The sequence below is a fragment of the Ambystoma mexicanum genome, chromosome 5q (genome assembly GCF_040938575.1).
Source record: "Ambystoma mexicanum isolate Mex_15411 chromosome 5q, UKY_AmexF1_1, whole genome shotgun sequence".
Taxonomy (NCBI): Eukaryota; Metazoa; Chordata; class Amphibia; order Caudata; family Ambystomatidae; genus Ambystoma; species Ambystoma mexicanum.
The window spans coordinates 1,080,776,528-1,080,796,527 of record NC_090933.1 but is presented as its reverse complement, the minus strand read 5'-3'; the positions used below and the strand labels follow the sequence as shown (position 1 = coordinate 1,080,796,527).

Here is a 20,000-nt window from a genome sequence, read left to right as displayed (position 1 = left end):
TCGTTGCCCACATAATTGGTGTATCCAAGCACCCTAAGACACCTTACTCTCTCAACCTGGTGAGAGCGTTCAACCTACCAGCGCTTTGAGGTCATACCAATTATATATATATAGCGCTATATAAATGTCAAATAACATAACATAGATTGGCCAGGGACAGAGGGCTAACCTAGGAAGTGATAGGAGAATGAAAGGAGATCACAGGAGTTGTAGTTTATTTGAGTGAGGTCCGATGAGGAGGTGGAAGAGCAAGAGACCAGCAGGAGGGAGGAAGGAGACGTGTAGCATGGAGGCGATTTATAAAGAAAAGAAAAGGTATTGGCCAGTAAATTAAAGTGATACTGCAGTGTGAGTGTGCGCATTAGAGTGGCAATTGGGGATTTGGAGTTAGTTAGTATAAGGAGTGATGTGAAGTGTATGATAAGGAATCAATGGAGAATATTTGAGTAATAGTAGTGTGTAGGAGGAGGGAGTACTAGTAAGGGGAGGAATTAGTAGAGAGGAGGAGAGAAACGTAGAGTGGAGGAGCAGTAGGGTGGAAGAGTGAAGAGCAGAGTACAGTGGGTAGTGGTGTAGTGGAGGAAGAAGTAGATGTAGTGTAGGAGAGAATAGTGACCTTGGAGAGTTGGTAGTAACTTCAAAGGGTAGAGGCGAGCGAGGAATGTAAGAGAGAAAGGTAGCGGAGGGGGGTGTTAATAAGAGAAGGGGAGTTGAGGAAAGAGTTAACGTGGACAGGAAAAGACCAAACCAAGCAGGATGTCTAAAAGCACAATTCTCATAATCCGATTACAATACTAACAACTTGATAGATTAGGGACAAGTGGAAGTCCTTGAGGGAGTTTAGTAATAAAAGGTCTTATGTTTTTAGGTCCTCCCATTTAGTCGAAGGAAATATTAGGCAGCAGGGGATCAATTTTCTATATCTATTAACCTGCGGTCAGGGACACCTGTGTCAGTGAGTAGAAGTAATAGAAGACGAGAGAAGGGGGACTGCCCTAGGGCCATCACAACTTTTAATAAAAAAACCTTTAAACTGCCTCTGAGATTTGGAATGATTCTTAAGCCATCCGTGACAGAGAGCAGATGGCACAGCCCTAGACATGAAGCATCATGGGGATGAATTTCTTCTTTCACTTACTTTACCAATATCACACATATATTGCTTTTGAAGCCATATGAAGAAAACTACTTTAACATTTTCCTGAGAAAGAAATACTTCTAATACCTCTGGCTGACAAAAAGAAATTGTATCAAATCAGCAAACATGAATATCAATTGAGGTAGACGAAATGATGACTAAATGAAAACATTAATAAAAATGCTTAGCACTGGTACCAAAAAGGTTTAAACAGTCTTAATGTGGACTTATTTTTCACCTAAAACAATGGAACTTCAATAGCAGTTCTAACCATTATGTTTTTGTAAACGGTACTTACTCTACCAGCGCAGGTCTGTGTGTGCATAAAAATAGCAGAGAATCATGTAAATACACTAGTACTTCAACATTCTGGAATTGGGCCCTACATAGGTGCTTACTCTGGGGGATCAAATCCATTACTTTTTGGTTCAATTTATGCTCTTTCAAGGTTCATTTATTGCAGTTACCGTACCATCAGTGTTTTGTTTGATTGAAGAATCAACCATCACGTCTTCAATCACCATTTCAAAGGATTCTGTGCTACCATTTACATCCGAGCCTGAGGTCAACCCAGGCTCACCTGTAAGGGAGAGAAAAATGGCTGATGAAATTCAGCTACGTCACTGCGGGACCAAACAGAAAAACTGCCACTTTTAGATTAACAATTGAATTAACATTATCCTCTCTTCCTCTCTAAATGAGAGGTCAATTTAAGGACTACTGTGCCTCCTATTAAGCCATTTCATCAGCTAACAGAAAAATTGAGTAAAAGTAGACAAAAGTGAAGTTTTGCACGGTCCATGAGACATTCAGTTCTAAGTGGGAACATTGTGTCAATTACAGACCGAATTGTGGAATAAGCAACAAAGAAAACATTAAAACATTCAGATTTTCACTAAAGTTCACTTTTATGGTTTAGTCCTCCCTCAGAGTCCTCATCTTTGATTTCTCAGCCAGGCGCAAGTCTATGTTTGGAAACTTGCTCAACCAACGGCGGGAGCAAGGCATTTCAGCTAAATGTCAATGTCTGCACATTTTTCCCCGCACTCAGAGGCTGAAGGTCCGGAACTGCAAGAGGTTATGACCATTCCATGAGGGGTAGGTTGGGAGGGAGATTAGCAGTCTTTGGGAGGAATAAAGAACATTACGAAATGTAAGTAATTTGTTCTGCTATAGATTTCTTTCTCCCAGAGAATACTGTACTTAGAAAGACTCTGACAGCAGTACAGAACTTTGAGTAGGGGGAAAGCGAGGAGCACTTACCTACATCTGGAATCTCTGGAGCACTGCACATTTCCCATCCAAAATGGGCATCCTGACCCAAAAAGGAACCCAGCAAATTTGACGAATGTGTTAAATTAAGCTCTCATGTCCATACAACAGATGTCAATGACATGGACAAACAAAGCAGATGTAACTTCCATGATCCTGGTAGGTTGAGCGCTGAGACCTATTAGTACCTTCTTATGGGCTAGATCAAAGCATTCCAAAATTCCAGGAAGGAACAAGTTACTTACCTGTAACTGTTGTTCTCCAGCATGGGTCCGGCATGGATTCACATGCTCATGAATATTCCCCGTCGTCAGGCTGGGAATCCTTGGTAAAGAAAAAACCAGTATCAGTTTCGTTTCTGATCTGTCTTTCGTAGTAATAACCAATCACTGGTCTCTGCGTCATACTGACCACAGTCAATGACTGCCCTCTACCTAAGCACCGCCTCTGGCAGCCATCTTCAGATTTGGAAGCACGTGAAGTGGCAGTATGACCAAGTGAAGAGCCGCAGAGGGGTAGGCGGGAGGGTTCGCATGTGAATCCATGCCAGACCCATGCTGGAGAACAACAGTTACAGGTAAGTAACTTGTTCCTTCTCCAGCATGGGGTCTGGCATGGATTCACATGCTCATGAATAAAGAATACATAGCAGTACACACATGCACAACCACGGGAGGTGGCAAAGGCTCAACATTAAGCATTACATCAAACTCAACATTAAGCATCTTACCTCCTCACCAGGCTCACCTCAGGCGAACAGGTTGCGCAGCACTGCTTGGACGACCCTGGACTCCTCCCTGGAATCCCGATCGACGAAGTAGAATTTCGTGAAGGTGTGCGTCGACCTCCACGTAGCCGCCCTGCATATGTCCAGCAGGGGCACACCAGAAAGGAACGCCGTGGTAGCTGCAATCACTCTGGTGGAATGGGCTCTCGGACGGCCAGGCAGCGGTCGGTTTGCCAACCGATGACAGTACATGATACAGCCAGAGAGCCATCTGGAAATGGAAGCCTTCGAGAGAGCCTTCCCCTGATTGACAGGTCCAAAGTTCACAAAGAGTTGTGACTTCTTCCGAAAACACTTCGTGCGGTCCACGTAGAACTTCAGCGCTCTAGCCACATCCAGCGAGTGCAAAGTCCTCTCAGCCGGCGACGAAGGCGACGGGAAGAACACAGGCAACACCAAGGGTTCGTTGAGATGGAAGTCCGACGGTACCTTGGCCATGAAGGAGGGGTGCGTCCTGAGCACTACCCTCGTGTCGTGAAAAGTCAAGTACGGGGCCTTGCAGGAAAGGGCCTGGATCTCTCCCACCCGTCGTGCGGAGGTGATGGCCACAAGAAACGCTGTTTTCCACGACAGAAACTTCAACGGGGCCGAGTGCAGAGGCTCGAACGGAGGTCCCATGAGCTTGGTCAGCACCACGTTGAGCTCCCACGCCGGGGCCGGAGCCTTCACCGGCGGGAACGATCTGAACAGTCCGTTCATGAACTCTTTCACCAGACGATGAGACCACAGGGACGTCCGCCCCGTGGTTCTGGTGTATCGGGAGATCGCCGCAAGATGAATCTTGATGGACGCGTGTGCCAGTCCAGCTTTGGCCAGCGTCAGCAGGTACGGCAGTACCTGGGGAGCCGTAATCCGTAGAGGGTTAATCTTCTGTGCGTGGCACCAGACAGAGAACCTCTTCCATTTGTGTCCGTAGCATTTAAGAGTCGAGGACGCCCTGGCCTTTGTAAGAACCCCTCTGCAGTCGGCCGGTATGTCGTAGCCTCCAAACTCTAGCGCTGCAGGAGCCAGGCCTGCAAGTTCAGCGATTTCGGATCGTGGTGGAGGATGGCGCCTCCTTCCCTGGAGAGTAGATCCGCGTCCACCGGCAGCTTGATTGGCGGGGACGTTGACAAGTCCAGAAGGTCCGGGAACCATATCTGCCTCGGCCACGCAGGTGCGACGAGGATCATCCTGCACCGTGACCTCTTGAGCTGGTTGACGAGCCGGATTAGCAGTGGCAAAGGAGGGAACGCGTAAAGGAACAGGCCCTCCCAGGGGAACGAGAAAGCATCGCCCATGCTCCTCGCCTGGGGAAACCTGCTGGCGAATCTCCGGCACTTGGAGTTCGTCGCGAACAGGTCGATCTGGGGTGTGCCCCACCGTTGGAAGAGGCGATCCACTAGATCCTACCGTAGTTCCCACTCGTGGCACGAGCGCAGCTCCCTGCTGAGTGAGTCGGCGATGGTGTTTTTTATCCCTGCCAGATGAAACGGCACCAGAAACATCCTTTGGGCGACGGCCCAATGCCACAGGTCCTGCGCTTCCTTGGACAGTGCTGGGGACCTGGTTCCGCCCTGTTTCCTGATGTAAAACATGGTGGTGGTGTTGTCGGTGAAGATCCTCACCACCTTGCCCTTGAGGGACGGAAGGAAGGACCTGAGGGCCCAGAACACTGCACGGAGCTCCAGGACGTTGATATGGAGGGACTTCTCCGTCGGGAGCCAGAGGCCTCTCGCGTGCAGATTTTCGGTGTGCGCTCCCCACCCTTCCAGGGAGGCATCCGTGGTCACTGTCTCCTGGTGGTCTGGGGTCGCCGTCAGATGCGCGCGAGTGCCCCACCACCGGACCGCTCGGCGGAAACTCTCGTCGAGTGTGATCCTCTCCTCGAAGCCGCCCGTCGTTTGGATCCAGCGCGCGTCCAGGAACTCCTGCAACGGGCACATCCGGAGCCTGCACATGGGAATGAGGTAGATGCAAGAAGACATCATTCCGAGGAGGGACTTGATGGACCTCACCTTGGCCGCGTCGGAAGCCAACATCCGCTGTACCTTGCCCAGGATGGACCTGGTCCTTTCCTCCGATGGGGAGGCCAGAAGGGACACTGTGTCGAGCTTCGCTCCCAGAAACAGTGCGTTTTGCGCGGGTACCAGGTGGGACTTGGCGTAGTTCACGGAGAATCCCAGGTCCGTGAGAAGTTGGACGGTCCTTGCCGTGTGCTCCACGGCGAGCTCCCTCGTCTTGGCTCGGATGAGCCAGTCATCCAGGTAGGGGTAGACGTGGACCCCCTCGCGGCGCAGCTGCGCCGCCACCGGTGCAAGGCACTTGGTAAATACCCTGGGTGCCGACCGTAGTCCGAAGGGGAGGGCTTTGAACTGGTAGTGACGCCCTTGGACCACAAATCTGAGGAATTTTCGGTGCCCCTTTAGGATGGGAATATGGAAGTAGGCATCCTCCAAATCCAACGACGACAGGAAGTCTCCTTCCTCCAGCTGACCCAGGACGTGCTGGAGGGTGACCATCCGGAACTTCTGTGCCTTGATGAACTTGTTCAGACGTCGCAGGTCTAGGATGGGGCGCCATCCTCCCGTCTTCTTCTTCACGAGGAAGTATCTCGAGTAAACTCCGGAGCCCCGAAGCCTCTTTGGGACGAGTTCGATGGCGCCCTTCCTGAGCAACGCCTTTACCTCCAGGAGAAGCTGAGGGACGTGCGGGCACCTTCTTTGAAACTCGAGCGCGTGGCCCCGGGCCAAGGCGTCCAGCACCCAACGGTCGGTGGAGATGGACTCCCACACGCTGACGAAGCTCGCCAACCGGCCTCCCACCGGGGTGCTTCGGTGGGGGCCCGACCCCACGGCCGGTTCAATCCTGTTTCGACGAGGCTTTGCCGCCTTGACCTCCTTGGCGACGACAGCGGGGTCCTCCAGACTTGCCTCGTCCTCTGTAGGCCTCTTGAGACGATGAGCGGGCCGCTTGACGGTAGGTAGAGAAACCGCCGCCGGAACCTTTGGAGGCACCCTTGCCTCCGCTGCTCCGAAAGGGCGCCCGTCGTTGCTGTAGAACCCCAAGGGCCCGGGCCGTCTCAGTGTCCGCTTTAATGGCCTGAAGGGAATCGTCCACTGTTTTCCCAAACAGGTTGTTCCCATCGAACGGCATGTCCAGGACTCTGGTCTGTACGTCTTGACGGAAGTCCGTAGCCTTGAGCCATCCACGCCGCCTAAGGCACACGCCGTTGCCCAACTGGCGAAACCCAGTGTCGGCGATGTCCGTCGCAATAGTGATGGCGTGGTCCGACGCCACTTCACCTTCCTGTAGGATCTCCAGGGCATCCGCCCTCTTGTCGTCCGGTAGGAAGTCCAGCAGGGGAGCCAGTTTGTACCATAGCTCCCTGTCGTAGCGGGCCACGATAGCCAAGGCGTTGGCCGCTTTAATCGTCGTCGCTGCAGACGAGATGACCCTGCGTCCCATAGCGTCCAATTTCTTTCCCTCGCCGTCCGGTGGGGAAGTCGAAGTGGAGGCCGCAACCCCCCCGCTTTCTTCCTGGCCGCCACGGAGACGACGGAGTCCGGGGTAGGCTGCGCCCGGAGGCACAGGGGGGCCGCGTCCGGGACCCGGTACTTCTTTTCGTACCGGTCTCTCCTAGCTGGCGTCGTGGAAGGGTTCTTGAGGAGGGCGAGGCCCTCATCCCAAATGTCGTCCAGTAGAGGCACCGCGAGGACCGTCTTCCTCTTGGCCTCGCGCTGTTGATAAAGCAATCCTTCCTTTTTCTTCTCCTCAGGGCAGAGTTGGAAAAGCTCGGATGCCCTGGCGATCATGGAGTGAAACGATCCAATCTCGTCAGGCGGAGAGGCCCTGGTGGGAGGTGACGACGGGAGATCCTCGTCGTATACCTCGTCGTCCGTACCCGTCGCTGCCGTGTCAGTCCCCGTATCATCCCCTCGGGTGGACGGGTCGCGACGGCTGAAAAGGAGGTGGAGGGTGAATACTTTTCTTGGGAGGGGGAACACCCGAAGGTCCCGGTTCAGGATCCCCCGACGGGAGAGGCTCCTCCGTCGGCAACGGTAGTCTCGTCCTCATCTCTGAGCATAAGGACTGTATAGCCAACAAAATGGCCGCCGAGTTGTCTTGCGGCGCTGGCAGAGGGGAATCCGACGGGCGATCAGGGGCCCCGTCGGCACCCTCGACGCTGTCGTCGTCACCTGCGCCGGGCTCCATCCCGACGGGCCGGTCTTCATCCACGCCAAGGCCGTGGCTTAAGACCTCGATCAGCTCTTCCTCTGAAGCCGAATCTACGACGACGCCCTGCCCCCCCCTTTTTCTTCCCCGCCGGGGTTTCACGGGGGTCCTATCGATGGGCACAAAAGAGGACTCCCTCCGAGGTGGCAGGGAGACTCTGAGCTTCGAGGTCGCCACCACTGGTGTCGCCTCCACAGGCTGAGCCAGGGCCGCCGCAACAGTATCGATAGAGGGCTTGGCCGGATGGATTAAGGCCTTCACCACCTTAGGTGCGCTCACCGCCTTATCCTTGAGGGGGGGGGACACTGCCTCGCTCCCCCTCCGATGGGGCCATCGAGCTCGACCGGGGCCTCTCCAGGAGCTTCGCCGGGTGCTCGCCCTTCCTCTTACCCGACCCAGAGCGTTGGCTCGTGGCTGAAGGTGCCGGGGAGGGTGCGCCCTGCCTGGCGCCCGTAGAGCCCGACCGTTCGGTGCTCCCGGTGCCAGCGGACTCGTGGTGCTTGGCCTTGTGTTGGACCCCCGTCGCCGGGGCGTCCTCAAAGGTCTTAGAAGACCGCTCGGATCTCTTCCTTTTCTTCTCGCCTGACGGGCTCTTCCCTTCCAGCCAGTTGGCGAGGCGTTGGTGGCGGTCCTTCATGGTCCGCTCCGACATATTGCCGCAAAACGCACAGTCCTTCTCCACGTGCGTCTTGTCCTCATGTAAGCAGTAGAGACAAAAGGAGTGTTCGTCCTCCTTAAAGACGTTCTGCAGCTGGCATCCAGGGCAGACCCTGAACAGCTTTCCGGGCGTCAAGCTTCCCTTCTCCTGGGCCATGTCCGGGCCTGAGAAGCTTCTGGAGTCCTCCAAAACGTAGCTCGACGAAATCTTCACCCTTGAGGGGCGCAGACGAATCCGACACGGGTCCCCGTTGATCGGATGGAGAGTCGGTGGAGCTTAAGGCTCTTTCGACCGGAAAAAACGAAGTTTTGAGAAAAAAACGTGAAAAATTAGCACTAATGCTCGAGAGCAATAGCACGAGGATCCCAACACATGAACGTGCGGTAAAAATCTGAAGATGGCTGCCAGAGGCGGTGCTTAGGTAGAGGGCAGTCATTGGCTGTGGTCAGTATGACGCAGAGACCAGTGATTGGTTATTACTACGAAAGACAGATCAGAAACAAAACTGATACTGGTTTTTTCTTTACCGAGGATTCCCAGCCTGACGACGGGGAATATTCATGAGCATGTGAATCCATGCCAGACCCCATGCTGGAGAAATAATCGGCTTGGTAACAGCAAGCCAGCTCTGTGGCCTACAAGCCTCAGCACATGTAAAGCTTGTCATCTTCACTGATATCCATCATCCACAACAGAAACTGACAGCCCTCTTTGGACCCAGATGATGAAACCTCTACTCTGTCTAAGCAGGTTTAGGCAGAGGGAAGAAGATCAGCAAATGGATCTTCTGAGACAGATGAAAGTCGGACATAATTTGGGAAGGACGGTCTCACCTTCAGAGTTACTTTCTCCCTGTAGAAGGAGGCTGGAGCTCGCTCATCTATCCTGCAGAAGTGATGGCAACCAGAAAAACCACCTTACGGTTGAACAATCTCAAATTGCATGTATGCAAAGGCTCAATCGGAGCCACCATTAAAACATTAGAATACGGATTCCAAGATGGCCACCGAGAGGTGAGCACTGCAATTGGTGTGCTCTCGCCTCCCAACGCACATTAAACTGAAGAATTAAGAATTCCGCTCACGAGAGGAAAGCAGTAGGAACCTACTCGAAGAGCGAGTGTTGGCCGCAGGTCTCTGCAGCGAAGCTGACAGGAACTCCCCAACCGGTTCAGCAACAGCAATGCAGGGCTTGGGGGACCCCCTGCTGGAGACACTAAGCGGGCCGCAGTGATATGTAGGAGCAGCAGTTGGGGGCAGTCTTACCCGGGGACTGGACGCAATGCTGCGGGACGGTCGACGCTTGGTGTGGAGCGGGGGAGGCTCCCAGGAGGAGCAAGTGCCGATTTCACGCGTGGCTTGCAGCACTGAAGAGGAGCAGAGCCAGTGGACGCACTGCGCGCCTGTGGAAGAGAGAGAGAAAGAGAGAAAGACAGAGACGGAGACAGAGAGAGAGAGAGAGAGAGAGAGAGAGAGAGAGAGAGAGAGAGAGATACGGCCTGGGCCACCAAGTGGTGGAAGTGTGGTGCGGGAGTATAGCTGCGTTCCCTCAAGAGCCAGGATCATCAGCAGGGCAGGGGAAGGCGGCTGGGCGGCCGCTTCTGCATTCATCTACAACCATCTCCAAGCGGGGACAGAGGCATGCAGGTGGAGGAGAGGAGTGGGGAAGATATGCTCTGCTCCCTGCAAGAAAGGACGAGGACAGCAGGGCACAGATCCACTGACCATACGACAGGTGAGCGACCAAGAGCTGCGAGGAATTGCCCCCATGTTGGTTGAACATATAGAGGATCAGGGCCTCTGAGGTCCAGTGGCGTTGCATAGCTGAAGGGCATCCTGGGGCCAGACTTAATACATAGGCCTGCATAATCACTGTGACTCCTCCCGGACTGGCCTGAAGGTTTAGTGGAGGCGGGTTGCAGTGCTGATTGGATCTGCAAGGAGTGGTGAATTCAACGCTTTGGTGCGAAGACAGTGGCACAAAGGCAAGCAAGGTGGAGAGGTGCAGATCTGGTGTCAAGAGGGATAACCGATGTACACGTCACCCTAGCCCAGGAAAAGGAGGTTTGGAGGTCCAGGTGAAGCCCAGAAAGGAATGGGAGCAGTCCAGGGTGCTCTGACACAGGGGGTATTGCATACCAAACCGGTGCAAGGAGCGAACGCCCACAGTAGGCGCTGAGGAACTTTCAGCAACAGGGAAGGGGGATGTGGTCTTCCTGGCCGTTAAAGATCTCCCGATGTCAAAAAGCAAAAATAAAGACATGCATTCTGGGCGTAAGTCCTCAAGAAAGGTCCAGGAGGGCAACTTGCAGAGGCTCTGGGGGAAGGATGGGGAGGCTGGCGCAGGAGGCGATCCGGGATCTCGCACAGAGGGCAAGCCAGAGGGGTTGGCGGCCTCAGCAAGGGAGCAGGCGGTTGCCCAGTAAGTCCTCAAGCAGTGCTTCCAGGAGTCTGGCGACAAAAATCACTGAAACAATTCAGTCGCAGCCGAGTAGCATACGGGCGGAACTCTCCAAGTCTTTGCAGGAATTAAAAGGAGACATAGCGTACCTGGAGGAGTGGGCCGACGCAGCAGGAAGCGCCATACAGGAGATTGCCGAGGACATCAGGGAAATTGATGAGCTGGTGGAACAATTAGTGAGGGTCACGCACAATCTGGAAAACCAGAGTGAAGATCAGGAAACCCACTCGAGGAGATCCAACATACGAATAAAAGGCCTGGTCAAAGGAGAAGCAGACAAGGACCTGTGGGTGACGGTGCAACATGTGTTTGCAGATCTGCTGGAGGACTGGTCTGGGATACAGTTTGATCATATTCACCGAGTGGGGCCCAAGGGAGGAGAACCAGGTGTTAGACCCAGAGATGTGGTGTTGCAACAATACGGGCAGAAAGAGCAGATATTGGCAGCTGCACAGGACTTAGCACAGTAAACTCTTCTGAAGTGAAGGATGATGGGTCCCCGGGGTGAGAGCCTTGATGCGGGTGCAAGTGCAATATAAATGGACCTTTCCTTTTGGACTGCTATTTTCATGGGAAGGGAACACTACCTGCAAGGAGGGCCTGTAGATTTTGAAGCAAGAGGACGACGTGACCCCAAACCAGGAGCAGCGACCCACTAGGGAGCCTGTCAAATGGAAGCTATGGGAATGGACTAAGGTCCCGGCGAGGGGCCACAAGAAAAAGCCGCAGAGCGGTCCAATCAATCTTCCTGAAAAGGGTCTGGCTGTTGCAGAGGGGACCCCTCAGACCCCAATAAGGGCCCACAGTGTTGAGGGGAGAGGTGAATTAATCAAGTTTGGCTTTGAGAGGGTACCGCCTGGCTGGAGGGACACCTGTTGAGAAGTGCCAGGGGGAAGGAAGACAGTGCACACCATCTTGGAATAGCCTTTATGGGTCTTGTTGGACATGCATGTAATTTATCTGGGTTTGCTACAGGGGCTCGGTACTTTGGGGGAATGATAGAAGTGTTGAGTCCAACCAGAAGTTGAGGGGTATGGGGGTGTGGAGATGAGCAGTTGGGGAAAGTGATGGTGGGGAGGGCAGGTGGAAGGGGGGGCTATGGGGAGAGACCAACCTGGAAAGACCATGGGTACATGGGTAGTGGGAAGGTGATCTGCCTCACCTTACTTCATGTCAGGGGACTTAACTTTATGATCAAAAGGAAGAAGGTGGAGAAATGATTGAGGGAGGAGGAAACCCAATATCGAAACCCGATATCGTAGGGCTGCAGGAAACTAAATTAGTAAGTGGGACAAAAGCTGAAATTGAAAAGTTACCCTTACTTAATGCAGTCCAATGCGCAAGAAAAGACAGTGGATGTCTTTATAGCCATTAGAGAGATGCCTGGTCTATGTATTGTTGCTACGAGGGGGAGAGTGAAGGCAGGTATATTGCAGGAACCGTCAGTTGGGAAGATGGGACCTGTACTCTTGCAGTAATTTACATCCCTGAACCAAAGCAGGATGTGTGCACAGTATTGACCAGATTTGAGAGTTTCCCACAGGTTTTTTAATCCTGGTGAGTGACTTTAACTTACCTTGGGACTTGTAAACTGACAGGAGTGCGAGATCTACCATAATCAAGGGGCCTCCTCGGTGCAGCTGAAGAATGCATGACCCAAATGGCCCTGGTGTACTGCTGGAGGAATTGTATGATCGGACCAAAAAAAAGGTTCGACCGTACAAAAAGTCAGAAAAATGCTACCACCCAAGGTTCGAACACCAAAAGTTCGAACCTTTGATGGTAGCATTGTAGGTAAGTATAAAAAAATAAATACTGCGGGGGTATCCCCCGCAACACCCCGCTCACTATACTGTGTTGTATAGTGAGCGGTGGATTGCGGGGGACACCCCTGCAGCTCCCGAAAAAAAAGAAAAAGAAAAAGGACCCTGCGGTTCCCGATCACGGAAGTGGAAGGGAACTGGCGCCGCAGGCAATCAGCGTGTAAAATAGGTAAGTAGGGTTTGCTTATGTTGGGGGTGTTGAGGGTGTGGGTGGGGGAGTGTTGTGGGTATGTTGTGGATGTGGGTATTTAGGGGTTTTGAATGCGTGTTCGCATGGGAAATGAGCTAGCCTTTTGTGGTTCGCACATTTCTCATGCAAACTTTTCCATCGCAGTCTTTTCCACAACGGAAAAATCACACAGATCCCTGCTGGAGGTAGAAGAAGTGGGAAGGGATATTGTTCTGACTTGAGTGTCGTTTAGACCGTTGAGACCTCCGTCTCCAAGTGACGCACAGGGGAACCAAAAGAACCCCACTGTGCGACCTTTGGGGCCACAGGTGGGAGATGTTATTTCCCGGATCCACAGAACCTCTGGAACACCGATGCTGCTGCAAGACTCAGATGAGAGGCGGTCCCCAGAACAAGAGGGAACGCAGACAAGCGTGGACACAGGATATGCCACCTGTAGAGCTGAAGGCGTAACTTGAGTTCCCAAAAGGGCAATGGCGTAGAAGTCCAACAAAGTACCAAGGGATGATCCGAAGACAGGTAAGGGTCGTGTCGAGATTCAGCAATAGGTAAACAGTTCCAAGCAAAGGTACAAAAGGGTGATCCGAGGGAGTCCAGGTGAGAGTTCCAAGATCAAGGTAAACCAAAAGAGTTTATCAAACGTAGCGCCAAACAGGGTCAGAAGACAGCTGAGAAGCGATGAGTGCTCCGTGCATCAGGCTTTATATACTGTGCGCTTCTGGGTCATGTGACGTCCACCAAGGTCACGTGGGAAACGCCGCTCTGAATCACGTGAGCAAATGAACGATAGACGCGGAGGTGTTCCGCCGCCCCTTCTGCTGTATGTTCTCCATGGCAACTGCCAATGCAGAAAGGGCTGCAACCGGGCACGTAAATTGTACCTGGTACGGAACTTTCGGTCCTTTGGGGTAACCAAATCACGTGAGTCTCGAACCCTGGAGGGAGTCGTGTGGGAACCCGGGGAAGGTGTTGTGGAGATGTTAGCAGTGTTCTGGTGTGCAGAGGATCGTCTATCAGATATACATTTTATTCTCACATACATAGGTCCTTCTCAAGGATAGATTATGTATGGATGTACAACACTTTACTGAGGAAGGTGGAAGGACTGGAACTGGGGGATATCGCTTTCTCGGACCACGCACCCATTACACTTCCAATACATCTGGGAAAGAGGGTCTGGGTTATGCAGGTGGACATTTTCTGACCACCTTCTCAAGGACAGGGGTTGTCTCATTGGCATACAATAAGGCTCCGGGGCCGGACGGTTTACCAGCATCTTATTGTAAGACATTTAGGGAGATGCTAATCCCGGTGCTGGTACTCCTATATAATACATTCGGGATAGCTGGGGGAATTACCCAGAGTATGGAGGAGGGGAAGGTAGTGTTGCTTCCTAAACCTGGCAAGATAGCTCATACCGCCCTATTGCCCTTATTAATATGGATGCAAAAATCTACACAAAGATACTGGCATCCAGGCTAGACAAGCTACTCCCAAGCTAATCGACTCGGACCAATTAAAATTCATCAGACACAGGCAGACTTCGACAACATATGATAAGTCTGTCAGCTAATCGAAAAAGTTACCAAGACCCCATCAATGAAGCTCGCCTTAGACGCACAGACGGCGTTCCACTGTGTGGTCGTTCTTTTTCCACACAATGGCGGCCATGGGTTTCTGGTCTAAGTTCCTGGTGATGGTCTGGGCCAACTACCACTCGCCCACCTTGCGCCTAGCAATCAATGGCCACCTCTACCAGGGCATAAGGGTATTTCGGTGGAACTAAACAGGGGTGTCCGCTCTCCCTGCTCATTTACGAGATTCATTTGGAGCCACTGTTGTCATGGCTCAGATCGACCCAAGATATCAAGGGGCTGTGGCCTTCTCTGATGATATGCTCCTCATGATAATGACCTGGACACAACGCTTACGGCAAACTAAAGGGAGCTGGGCGAGTTTGGAGTAGTAGCAGGACTGAAAATCAATTCCCATAAATCAGAATTAAGAAACCTGTCAATCCCGGTTTCTGAGGTCCTTGGTCTGAAGAATTCTACCCCTTATGAGTAGGCATGGAGAGTATCAAGTATTTGGGAGTACAGGTTACAAGGTCAGTGGACTCCTTATATCAAGCTTACTACTCACCCTTGTTAGAGAAGACAAAGCAGCTGTTGACCGAGTAGGGTCCCTTGTCCAAATCGTGGTTGGGGAGGATTAATGTTCTTAAAATGGTGATCCTACCTAAGGTACTGTATTACTTCCAGGTTCTGACCATTGCTGACCCACAGAAATTCTTTCGGACTCTTCAAAAGCAGATAGGGGTTTCATATGGAATCATAAAAAGCCAATGATATCCATGTAGCTATTAATAGAACCTAAACTGAAGCAGTGCGCCGAGCCACGGATGAGAAGCAGGAGCTTCTCCCACTCTGCGAGGTAAGCCCGTGGGCTCATCCTCCATCGACACGATCCTGTGTGATTCTTTACAAAAGCGCTACATTTAATGCGCTGTGCCCATCTCCCATCGAGTTGCTGGCCCGAGCCCCTCAATGTCCGCCATCCGGCGTTACTACCATTATTCGAATCAGCTGGATTCTTCGCTGTATCGCAGACGTCATTCCAAGACGGCCGTCCGACTCTCACAACTGTCCGACACTTCGTTGTACAACCACTCCAGACGGCCGTGTTCTTTGATTGGTGCTCCAGCCCATATCAGCAGCCTATCCCAAGCCAGAGAGGCGTAGCCGGCCTTTGCACTAAGGCCTGCACAAAGGCTTCTTCCTTTCCCAGCCTGTCCTTGCCTTCCTGGCCGTTGGCCAGAAGCCCTGTATCTCGCCAGCGGTTGTGGACTTATTGCCAACCACATCATTCAGGTACAACCTAGTATCTAGTAAAACTACCGCACCCTTGCCTGCACTATCACTACTCAAGATACGCACTTCTCGTGGTATGCGCTTTGTCTACCTTACGCACAGCCTTGCACCCCGCTCCAGGCGAATGGTACCCACAAATGGTCTCCTAATAGAGATAGCGACTTATGTACTTAAACGTTCCCCTAACCACCTAAACTGACTTTTTGCCCGCCGTCATTTGTACTTCTCTATTCGGTAAGTTCCGTCTCCTAAATGCAATTCTACCGCTGTCATCAAACGTGCATACCACTGTACACCCACTGCTTTCATGCCCATAATGTATATGCTCTCATGATTACATGTTCCATGGTCTCTGCACCTGGCATACTGCCTTGTTAGCCAAGACTGCACTGCACTTCTTGGTCCTAGTTGCTTCGTTAATTCTGCTAATTGTTTGACTGTGTACTCTGTTGCATCTTCAGTGCGCTACAGCCTGCATTGTAAACCCTATTCTTGTTGCTCCACTGATAGCACATTTCACGCTACCCCATCCACACTGCTCCGTAAGCCTGTATTATATATTTGTTCATATGTACTCTATTGACTGTATATTATATGCTGCATATACTCTGTCACTAGCCTGAACTACATATTCGTATCCAGATATTCCACCCTAGTGAATTGCCTCTATGTCCCCAGGTGACTCCTGTTACGGAATTGTCCCTATGCGAACTCCAGTCCTTGAAGTCGTATATTCCCGCATGCTGGAGCCTAGGTGCATCATTTGCTGCACATACTGTAAACTGCCTATTTTATGTCGCTTAACAAACATGCACTGTATATTTTTATGCTCCATTGACTATGTATAGCATACTGCTTCATACACAGCCTTTTAGTTTAAACCGCTCATTCTGAATCTAGGTGCTCCTCTCTAGCTAACTTTGATTCCAGATGCTCCATTCTAGTGTACCGTATTTACATAGCCTTTAGTTTAAATTGCTAACTTCGTATTTAGGTGAGCCATTCTAGTGAAAATGTTTTAGGGCCTAGGTGAACCTTTTGTTACCAACCTACTTAGGTGCTGTCCCTCTGTACTCTGCCATATGCATCATTTTGAATTTAGGTGTTGTCCCTTGGCATTTTAGCTCTAAGTTACTATTCCGATTCTAGGTGCTGTCCTATAGATCGGCCCTAAATCTGGATCAATGTTACTTAGTAGCCATAGCTAATTTGTTCTTTAAGCCTGACCGTGTTATATTAGTTAGTATCCAATTGATATACACATTTTGAGCACTAGATTACAACCCCAACCCTGCCTACTGGCACTTCGCACCTCCACTATGTACTGGTGCCTAACTACTCTCCTTCACATACTGTACATTTACACTAGACATTGGACATTCTAGTCTTACCCTCATACTGGCCACCATACGCCCACGATCACATCCGAGGGAGCTATCACTCACACCTTGCTGATTAACACCATGGTCTGTGCTAACCCTTATCTGAATGATCCAGCACTCTAGATTCGCCACTTTGCTACCAGACCAACACCAAATCAACCCTGCTCTATTACCCATAGAAACCTTAGACTAAACACTATATTAAAATGCTGCTCATACTCGAAGCCTTCTAACAGCTCACCTTCAACTTGCAACAATCTCACAAGCAACTATGCTCAAACTACACCACACTCCTACCACCCAAGCATCACACGTAGAAACCATAGACTAGGAGCTCGACTCTGGATTAAAACTCCTCAGCCTCATCCCTACAAAAGAAATAAACACCTGGGTCGGCACAACAACCTTGCCAATCAGGCCAATGAATCAGACATTAATCCGGCCCCAATCACGCCACATGACACACCCTTACCACCACAGAAAACATTAGCAAAAGACACCTTCATCAAAGCAGCTTTGGTGAATGCTAGGTCCCTCCCCGCCCCTGCACTGGACATCGCTGATTTTATAACTACTGATAAGCTTGATCTCCTTGCAGTTATGGAAACTTGGCTAAATGCATCATCTGGCCCTTCTTTGGCTTTAGCCATACCCAATGACTATGCTATCATCAGATGTGGCGGAAACACTAACCAGGCGAAGGGAGGCGGTCTCGCCTTTATCTTCAAAAATACCATTGACATTAGAGTCATTCAGGATCTCCAAATCCCTTCTGCTGAATCCTTGTCCATCAAACTACCATTATCACCCAATCATACAGTAAAAATGCACCTTATCTACCGACCACCACTCTCCACATTCACTGAGGACATTGTATCCCTTATATCTACTAACACCAAACCTAACTCACAAAGTATCCTACTAGGGGACTTTCATCTTGGTCTTAATGACCCCATGAATACCAATGCCCTTGACTTAGCCAACACGCTATCTGACCTTGGTCACGCCCATATTATTCATGAGCCTACGCCTACTAAAGGAAGAACTCTGGATTGGCTCACTAACCACAATTGCACTATTGATCTAACGAACCATGTATTTGGTCTGACCACCATAAAATAACCTTTTCCATCAAAGCCACCATACAACATCCTGCACCAATCACTGCTCCAGCCACCCACACTAGGAACAAGAAAGACATCACACCTGATAAACTCCTCCCTTTATTATTTCCCCTCCTCAACAATATTGCTACCTCCGACCCTACAGTCCTAGTGGATACTTACAATCAAGCAATACTTAAAGCCTTGAATACCATCGCCCCTTTAAAATTACGGAAACCTAAACCACAACATCATCTGAATTCTTGGTTCACGCCACATCTAAGAGAATTGCGTAAAATTAAGAGAACTGCAGAAGCACATTGGAAAAAGTGCCCTTCAGTAACCAACAAGAATAAGCTTACTTTAGCATCTTCTAAGTACAAAGAGGCCATCATACTTGCTAAAAAACACACCTACAACAAAAGGATCATACAAGCGGAATCAAATACAAAAGAACTTTTTAAGATACTAAAAGAATTGGAATCCCCTGTCGCCCTTGTTGACAAATGTATCACAGATGCATCATGGAGCACTAACATTCAGAAGGCACTATTAGACAAAATAGCCTTGCAACAATCTAAAATTAACGCAACAAAAATGTTTGCTGCTCTCTGACCCTGACCACAAACAATATCCGAATAAGACTGCCACCCTAGAACCCACCTGTAAACCATTTAGTTTCTCTCCCGTATCAACCTGGGAAGTTGAAAATTCATTAGGATACTCAAACCTTCGAATTGCCAAGGCGACGTTTGCCCTGCTCCGATTATCAAAGCAGCAGCTCATGACCTTGCCCCATTTATCACTAACCTTATCAATGCCTCCTTCAAAACTGGTGTAGTGCCCGATAACTTAAAAGACGCTTGGGTCATACCTTTAAACAAAAAACCGACTCTTGACCCGGCCAACTCTGCTAACTATAGACCTATAACAACGGTACCCTCTTTAGAAAACATATTGGACAGAGCAGCCTATCTGCAAATACAGGCGTAATTAGAATCTAACAATTTATTGGGACTAAGGCAATCCGGTTTCCGACCAAGACACGGTACGGAAACTGCCTTCATAGATCTCACCTCTCAAATTCAAGTACTAAAAGACAATGGTAAGGAACAAGTTACTTACCTGTAACTGTTGTTCTCCAGCATGGGTCTGGCATGGATTCACATGCTCATGGATTCACATGCTCATGAATATTCCCCGTCGTCAGGCTGGGAATCCTCGGTAAAGAAAAAAATCAGTATCAGTTTTGTTTCTGATCTGTCTTTCGTAGTAGTAACCAATCACTGATCTCTGCGTCATACTGACCACAGCCATTGACTGCCCTCTACCTAAGCCCCGCCTCTGGCAGCCATCTTCAGATTTGGTAGCACGTGAAGTGGCAGTATGACCAAGTGAAGAGCCGCTGAGGGGTAGGCGGGAGGGTTCGCATGTGAATCCATGCCAGACCCATGCTGGAGAACAACAGTTACAGGTAAGTAACTTGTTCCTTCTCCAGCATAGGGTCTGGCATGGATTCACATGCTCATGAATAAAGAATACATAGCAGTACACACATGCACAACCACGGGAGGTGGCAAAGGCTCAACATTAAGCATTACATCAAACTCAACATTAAGCAATTCTTACCTCCTCACCAGGCTCACCTTAGGCGAACAGATTGCGCAGCACTGCTTGGCCGACCCTGGACTCCTCCCTGGAATCCCGATCGACGCAGTAGAATTTCGTGAAGGTGTGCGTCGACCTCCACGTAGCAGCCCTGCAGATGTCCAGCAAGGGCACACCAGATAGGAACGCCGTGGTAGCTGCGATCGCTCTGGTGGAATGGGCTCTCGGACGGCCAGGCAGCGGTCGGTTTGCCAACCGATGACAGTACATGATACAGCCGGAGCGCCATCTGGAAATGGAGGCCTGTGAGAGTGCCTTCGCCTTATTGACAGGTCCAAAGTTCACAAAAAGTTGTGACGTCTTCCGAAAACACTTCGTGCGGTCCACGTAAAACTTCAGCGCTCTAGCCACATCCAGCGAGTGCAAAGTCCTTTCGGCCGGCGACGGGAAGAAAACAGGCAACACCAAGGGTTCGTTGAGGTGGAAGTCCGACG

At 50.7% G+C, this 20,000-nt stretch overlaps 1 protein-coding gene across 1 annotated transcript in view; it reads right to left on the bottom strand.

The window, feature by feature from the left end:
• Nucleotides 1-20,000, bottom strand: part of FAM91A1 (family with sequence similarity 91 member A1) — a 1,180,047-nt gene that overhangs the window by 190,132 nt on the left and 969,915 nt on the right. Inside the window, exon 21 of the mRNA XM_069621589.1 lies at nucleotides 1,611-1,718. Coding sequence (XP_069477690.1) covers nucleotides 1,611-1,718 — 108 coding nt within the window. The remainder of the gene's footprint in view (nucleotides 1-1,610; nucleotides 1,719-20,000) is intronic.